General features: G+C 38.0%; 1 protein-coding gene and 1 non-coding gene across 3 annotated transcripts; both read right to left on the reverse strand.

The window, feature by feature from the left end:
• Positions 1 to 851: 851 nt before the first annotated feature.
• On the reverse strand, positions 852 to 923 carry Trnag-ucc. The gene has a single exon. It is a non-coding gene; the product is annotated as a tRNA-Gly (tRNA).
• A 2,018-nt stretch (positions 924 to 2,941) lies between these two features.
• Positions 2,942 to 6,261, reverse strand: LOC119078868. 2 transcript variants are annotated; one of them, XM_037186584.1, is made up of 3 exons: positions 6,153 to 6,261; positions 4,475 to 6,011; positions 2,942 to 4,412 (listed from the first exon to the last, which is right to left on the reverse strand). In XM_037186584.1, exons 2-3 carry the CDS (start codon positions 5,982 to 5,984, stop codon positions 2,965 to 2,967), a joined length of 2,958 nt encoding a protein of 985 aa, XP_037042479.1. In that variant the 5' UTR covers positions 5,985 to 6,011; positions 6,153 to 6,261; the 3' UTR covers positions 2,942 to 2,964. The 2 variants fall into 2 exon arrangements, with proteins under 2 accessions (XP_037042479.1, XP_037042478.1); XM_037186583.1 differs by having other exon boundaries at positions 6,082 to 6,202.
• Between the last annotated feature and the right edge of the window lie 1,298 nt (positions 6,262 to 7,559).

Raw genomic sequence — 7,559 nt, forward strand, 5'->3', positions numbered from 1 at the left:
GACTAGTAAACTTCCATCAACAGTCGAAAATGAGTGTTTTTGGTCCGTGATTTACTGCCGCTACAGGCTATGTATATACATGTGTGAGGGTTCATTGGATAGGTATTGTCCAGATACGGGGCAAGCACAGATATCTTACATGTCCTGCACCTCTGTTCGAATATAACAAAAATAATATTTCAGTCAAAGGCTGGAAATTTTGATGAGCTTAAAAAGGTGATGAATGTTCATGTTTAGATCCAAGAGCTAAAAATAGCTCCGACGGCACCTGGTCCACTTTCAAAAAATCCTTCAGAACAATTTGTTGCTCAGATGGAATAATGAATCAGGTGGAAATGTCCGAACACCGATTGTCAGCAATAAATATATTTTGATTGTCTCGGCTATCAACTGTCGAAATAATTTTAAATTTGAATTCTAACCCTTCACTATATGGCATCTCATGGTTTACTGACAGCACAGATAGAAATAAGAAAAATTAGCTTTGGTTAATGTGCTCTCACAATACAATACAATGTAAATATCAGAATTAATGAAGTAAAAGATTTTGTGTGAGTCTGTTAAAATGTATAAAATGTGAATGTATAAGTAGTGCAGAGTTATGGATTTTAAGTACATAATAGTAAAATTGCACTCGTTTTTTGATGAAATATAACAGGTTCAAACGACATGGCATACAGGCGGCGTAAGTACCGAATTCGCTCACTGAATACCATGAATAAATTCAAAAGAATTCGGTTTCGGTTCAAGTTATTTAATTTTTCCACTGTACCTACAAGTATAGTTATATTTCTGACAAAAATTATTTCCTCCTCTCGTCAATTCTGAGCCGGAAAAATAAAAAAAAAATGTGCGTCAACCGAGAATCGAACTCGGATCAACTGCTTGGAAGGCAACTATGCTGACCATTACACCATTGACGCTATGATAAACAGTAATTTATTTTCACAAACTATTTACATTTACATTAAAAAAAACTTATTTTTTTACGAAATCATTTTATAGCGCAACATAACAACACAATTAAAATAAGTATAACACAAAATCAGCTTTCTCGGGTCAATCTCTTCTTCTATGGCTTCATCTATCTATCGAGAAAGATAACTTAAATTTTTACTGTATATGTGTATGTTCGGTTCGCATATATTTATTTTAGTTCAAAAAAACCTGTGTTTAAGCTGCTGGTTTTGTTGGGTTGTTATATAAATATTGGTTAGTTTACAATGGGCTACCGTCTGTCTTATGCATGCGAATTTTAGATTAATTCAAAATTTTAGGGCAGAATTAGTTTTTTTTTAATTATGAATGAAATGTGAGTACTGATGGTTTGTTCTCACATTAATCATTTATTTCAGTGATGCACTAGTGTATAAGTTAGGTAGGCCCAGACTGAATTGGCCGTAGTAATTTTTACAATTCTTTACGAGATATTATTGGAAATGTGAACTTATTTGAGTTTGAGAGAAATTTTTTTTTTTTTTTTTTTTTTTTTTTTATTTATAATCCCGAACAAATTATTATTAATGTAAATTGAGTTAATAAAAACGGTGTAAATCGAAAAAAAAAAAAAAAAAAAAAGTTTGAGAGATGTCGGAAAATGTTTTCAAAATCTATTATTACCTGGAAAATTTAATGAATTACCTAAAATGACATAGACTGGTAGATTCACTACATACGTCAACTACGTAAGTTTAGTCCGGGAGCTTGTGTTGTAAAAGACGGCTCCGCTCCCTTTTTGATTTTAATGATAAATTTTTGTCCTAAATTTAAGGTATGAAAGTGTAGAACAAAATTTCATCCAGGAAAATGGAAAAATAAATTTCCGGCCAGAAAAGCTTTTTATATGAAATGTCCGATAATGAAGAATATTTTTGAAGAATTCGTTTTGTTCTCAAGAGCATGGATCAGAGTCTATTGGGATCAAAAGTAGGTCTATCACATCTGGCAAAGTGACGTTTCTAACGTCAAATACAAAATAATTTCAAAGTGGTCGTCATTTCGCTGTTTTTTTAATGCTTTTTCATTAACAATTAAATTAAGAAAAATCAAAGATTTCGCGACCACTTTACATATTATTTTATGTTTGACGTTTAAAAAGTCACTTTGACAGAAGGAATAGACCTACTTTTGATCCCAATAGACCCTTCCGATATTTACTGGCAGAATTTTTCTTTTGTGAATTGGATCAAGTCGATTGTCAGGGTCTTACCAAAAAACGTCCCGGGAAATTCATCAACTATGATGTCGTTTTCCCTGGTCATTTCGAATTCAACCTTCATAAGTGAGGGAAGCCTGAGATAGAGTCTGGCAGAGCCATGTGGAAATTTTTTAAGTTTTCCCTAGATCGGACACATAACTGTAATTTGGGATACTTATTCAAGTGATACTTGCACTGATATTTTACCACTACTTTCACTCTCCTTTATTTTTTTGAGGATTAGAAAAATTCCATTTTAAATACAATTTCAAGAGTAATTCCTTCAAAATTAGGACTGACACTCCTACTATTTCTTCGTTCTAGGACCAAGACATTTCTTTTGTTTTTGGTTTTTTCTGACTAATTTGAAGAATTTATAACATCTTCGACATCACCAGAGGTCAAGTCCTAAAAATTAGTGGCGTCTACTCAACTGGAAGGAATGTAACTGGTTTCTCTGCTAATTTTAGTTATAAAAGAATGTCCGTTTGGCACTACGTAAAACGAATGGTTGGTCGATCTAGTCAAGGTGTTGCGAGGTATGATGAAATTCATATCAGATCGATCGGCGTATACGCAAAGTATATGAAGACAATATCCAAATCGCCTTTCGAGAAGTCATCCCGCATCCCTTCTGTGCGTTATTAAATGGCCTTTTACGGAATTAGCTCATGGGTTAATTTATCTGTTGCGTTAACACAAAGAGAAAACGATTTCGCTTTAAATACATATTTATACCACCCAATACCAATTTTTACAAAATACAATCAAGACCTCACAAACAAACACTGAAACGGTACAATCTCATTCATCGGTGACTCATTCACACCAGCATCTTTATTGTAATTAATATTTGCCAAAATCAACGCGGCTATTGTTCGTCGGGCGTCTTTTAAATTTTCTAATTTCGATGCGTACTCCAACGCTGAATCTCCATTCGAATCGATCACACTCACATCGGCACCGGTCGCTAATAGCAAAGCAAATGTTTCAAAATTACTGCTATAACCGCCGAGATTACGTCCACCGATAGCATGCATTAATGGCGTCTTTCGTTTGCCATCACCCATTCCGTTCACATTAGCGCCTCGATCGAGCAGTCGCTGAATAACGTGTTTATTGTTGACTTCTAATGGTTGATAGTCTGGATGGAGATTGGGATTCAGGTGACTAACGTCGAGCAATTTATCCAAACAGTAAGAATTTGTGTACTCTGAGCAGGCTGTTATTAGCACTGGGCAACCGTAATGATCAACGCCATTGCAATGTAGCGTGAATAGGTTCTCAAGTTCACTAATTTTCGAGTGCTGTGTAAATGATGAAAGGACTTCAGACATATTCTCGTTGTCCAACGAAACCAGCGCTGACAAAATGCTAACGTTGCTCTTCGAGACCAATGTCAGGTCCAGACCCGGGTCACACAAAAATACTTTGAATAAACTCTGAATTCCGACAATCCCAACATGCTCACGAGCCGCATACAGAATTGGGGTTTCACCTTCGTTGCTTTTAGCATTTATTGGTGCACCGTGCTGAAGTAATGTTTGTGCAATGCTGGCGTTTTTCACCAGATGCAATACGCTCAGTCCGTTCGCATCGGTATGATTAATATCAGCACCAGCATCAAGCAACTCAACAAGAAATATTTCTCTCGCCGCCAGGTTCTCCTGTCCGTCACCTATTCCCTTCACAAACGCTAGCAACGGGGTTTCACCGGAGAGATTCTTGACATTTACATCACATTTGTGTTCACGCAATACATTCAAAATGGATGCGCTGCGTACCCCATGCATCGGATAGTTTCCATTGATGTCCTTGACATTCGGATGGAGACCACAGTTCAGAAGCTGTTTAACCGCATTCAGATTATCATGTTTCACTGCAACGTGAAGTAATGTCTCGCCCAAGTCGTTGACGCATTGATAGTCTAACTTCACCTCGTTCAGTAAGTAATCGAAAATTCGCGTCATTTCGGCCGATTGCTGTGCAAAAAATGATTCCGGCATAATGGGATCGGCGTACGGGCTGGCCGCTGTCCTGATCTCTTCGTTACGAGCTCGTTTCCGACAGGATTCATCTTCATCGTCCGAAGAGTCCACGACCTCCAGAGACGCTTGTTCCTCTTCGATGTACACAAATGGCGTCTCGTCTACAGGATTTTCCCTAAACCAAATCGCAACAAACAGAAGATTTTCGCCATTGTCTTCTTTGAGGTCTATATAGAGACAAAATTAGAGTATTACTCCCGACCCGCAACGAAATTGCATTTAAACTCACCGCCCAACTGGCAGGGATTTTTCACTTTCTCCAGGAGTAATTGAAAATTGTCCAAATGTCGAAACTTTAGGGCCACATACAGAGGCGACTTGTAATAATGGTCCGAATTAGAAGTTCGTAAGACATCAGCAGCTGGCAGAGCTAACAGTTTCCGTAGTATGGAATTACTCCGTTCCACGAAGGAACAGTACAAAATCAGTGACGTCACGGAGTCTGGATCCGTTAATTCTTCTCGGTGTGCTTCCACCAGATAATTGACCAGGTTGTACCGGCATCCGTCAATTGCACTAAGCAAAAACTGAACGCCCCGTTTGCTATCACGTAACAGAACTCTCCGTGTAGACTCGTAGCGATCGTACAACATTTTCAGGGCGTCTATCCAGTTCCGTTCAATTAGTTGCATAACGATCCGGTCTTCTATACCTTCGGAGATGACTTGGTCGAAGCATTCGACGACTAACTGGCTGACAAATTTGGACGGACACTGTCCAATGAGAGTTTCGAGAATAATTTCGTTGCTGGCGCTGCGATTCAGTAAATTCGGCTGAAAATGGGTGATGCATCGTTGAACGAAACTCTTGCAATCGGCCCAAATTATGGTGTCAATGACTGGACTGCCACTTTTAACTTTGTACGTGGTCAAAATGTCCCTCATTGTTGCTTCTCTGCTGTCCTCGGTTCGGACTTTATCGGCCAACGATTCCATGAAGAATAAGAACACTTCAAACAAGTCGTTATAGGCTGGCAAAACCAACAGATCTATGTTGGTAGATAGAAGTTCTCCGATGTCAAACTGTACACCCGTTCGGTTCCAGATAGTTTTGAAAAAATCCAACTTATCGTCGTGGTGCCTGCACATCAGCAGTAAATTTTCGATCAATTTTTCCGAACTTACAGTTGAAAGAGCGTTCAACCGACAATACATTTCTGGTTGATTTCGAATAGCAGCCGCATCAAACACTGTTCGTCCCCAATGCCCTTTGTGATGCAGATCGATGACACCATCATTCCATATGCATTCGATTATCCTGGCAATATTTACATTGTCTTCATGAGAATCCGGGCGTAGCCACAACACTCTCTTTTCTTGCGAAGACTTCAGCAATATTACCATGGTTTTCATCGAGTCTGGACCATCATCAGGTAATACTTCCATACCGGCACTTAGTTCATGCACCAAGGAAACGTTATCTGTACCATGAGCTACGAATACCGGTCCCTCTACCCAAATGGTGTTGTGTTTCTTCGCGAAAAATTGTCGCACAAATTGTAGATCGTCCTCGTACACATTCAGAATTTGATTGGCGATCGATATGTGATCGCGAACGATCGAAATGAATAGAGGACTTTCGTCCAGATCGGTTGTGACATAGACATTTTCACCACTGCATATGAGATCCTTCACCTTTGCCGTGCGACCATTGAACACTGCTCGTTGGAATCGATTTTGCGGTTTCGGTGTGTCATACTTGCTGTAGTACGGGTTGATTAAAGGTTTTGAACAAGACATTGACAATGAATTCCGGCGACAACGAATCTAAAATTTGAAAAATTGAAATAATTTTAGATGAAAGTGACACAAAGAGCAGACTGTAATGAAAATCTACCGAAATTGTTCAATGAAACTCCGTTGATCAACAACGGAACAGTAAAAACAAAGTTGTTTGTAAACACGCACCTCTCAAACAAATGTTTTGACACTCGGTATCGATGGTGATGTCATTCATGCGTAGTCCAATGTCAAGGTTTCAAAATTACGCGCACATGTTATACTATACACACACAACTCGTTGTATAGTCTATATCTACTTGGCATACCTAACATGGAACAAACAACCGAAATGATCTTGTGTGATATTTTTAGATCCGGGGCGTATTTTCGTCAAATTGATAACTGAAAATTTTCAATCAATAATTTCGGGGATTTTGAAGAATTAAGTTCTGGAAATTCATAAAATTGTATTCCTGAAAATACACACCGACCAGGCTAGGCTCGTACCGGCAAGGAAGAGCGACAAACTCTGTCAAAAGCGGTCTAATTATAGCAAAACTTATGTTCAAAGAAATACTGTAAAAGGTCTGAAATATGTAAATCACTAGATCAGATCAGATATTGAAGTAATAGATGCAAGATGCGACTATGAAAATGCTGATATGATTACAGTCTGTGAAAGGTTAGGTTTGTATTCAAACCTGTGAAGATCGATTTGCTCTCAATTGAAATCAATGACTAATATTTGAGAACGGATTCACAAAGATCCCTAAAATGCACAAAATTTTCGGTCATTTTAGGGAATCTTTTGAGAATCATTTCTCAAATACTAGGTCCCACCTTTTGGGCGGGTCAGGTCCCTTGACTGACAATTTTTTCAATATATTTTTGACCATTTTCATTGTTGAACTTCCGAAGCATCACTGATACAAATGCCTACATTTAATATATCGATTACTCTAAACATGACAACGAAATTTGACAGAAAAAGTTCTTCAAATAAACCTTCGAAGACCGAATAATCTTTGAGTTCTCATTTTTCTTATAAATTTGCAGCAAGATTTTCAATCAACCGCAAATCGTAAATAAAATGCGACTCGTGTGAATTACGGCCCTCGCTTCGCTCTGGCCGTAATTCCGCAAACTTCCCACTCGTATGAGCTATCTATTATTCTGTTTGATTGCCATTTTGTCAAATTTAATCAGAGTAGATGCGAAGTTTTACAAATGTGGAACGATGAGATGACTTTCACTTTGGTAAAAAATTAAAAAAAAACCTATAGATATACTTGCCGAACTTACAGTTTTGTACAAAAAGGAAGTCCCCCGGTATTTTACAAAACCGTCACTCGTGAATAAAATGTGGATGGTAATAAACGACCGATAAATTAATTAATTTTTTTTTTCGTTTCTTCACTTTTGTCGATTCAGAAAACGACAAAAGTGAGGAATTGACAAATAGTACATTACTATGTAAGGGAAGTAAAGTGATATCTCGTATCCAGATGAGTAAAAGTAACCGAGGGCTTTAGCCCGAGGTACATTTACTCATCGTGATACGAGATATCACTTTATTTTCCGTGTGTAGTACGG

This window comes from Bradysia coprophila, unplaced genomic scaffold (assembly GCF_014529535.1).
Source record: "Bradysia coprophila strain Holo2 unplaced genomic scaffold, BU_Bcop_v1 contig_297, whole genome shotgun sequence".
Taxonomy (NCBI): domain Eukaryota; kingdom Metazoa; phylum Arthropoda; class Insecta; order Diptera; family Sciaridae; genus Bradysia; species Bradysia coprophila.

Bases quoted from the DNA above. Each gene is read 5' to 3' on its own strand.
- LOC119078868 (XM_037186584.1), bottom strand. From the start codon at position 5,984: ATGTCTTGTTCAAAACCTTTAATCAACCCGTACTACAGCAAGTATGAC. The intron at 4,413-4,474 runs GTGAGTTTAAAT...GTCTCTATATAG, and splicing joins AAATCCCTGCCAGTTGGGCG to ACCTCAAAGAAGACAATGGC.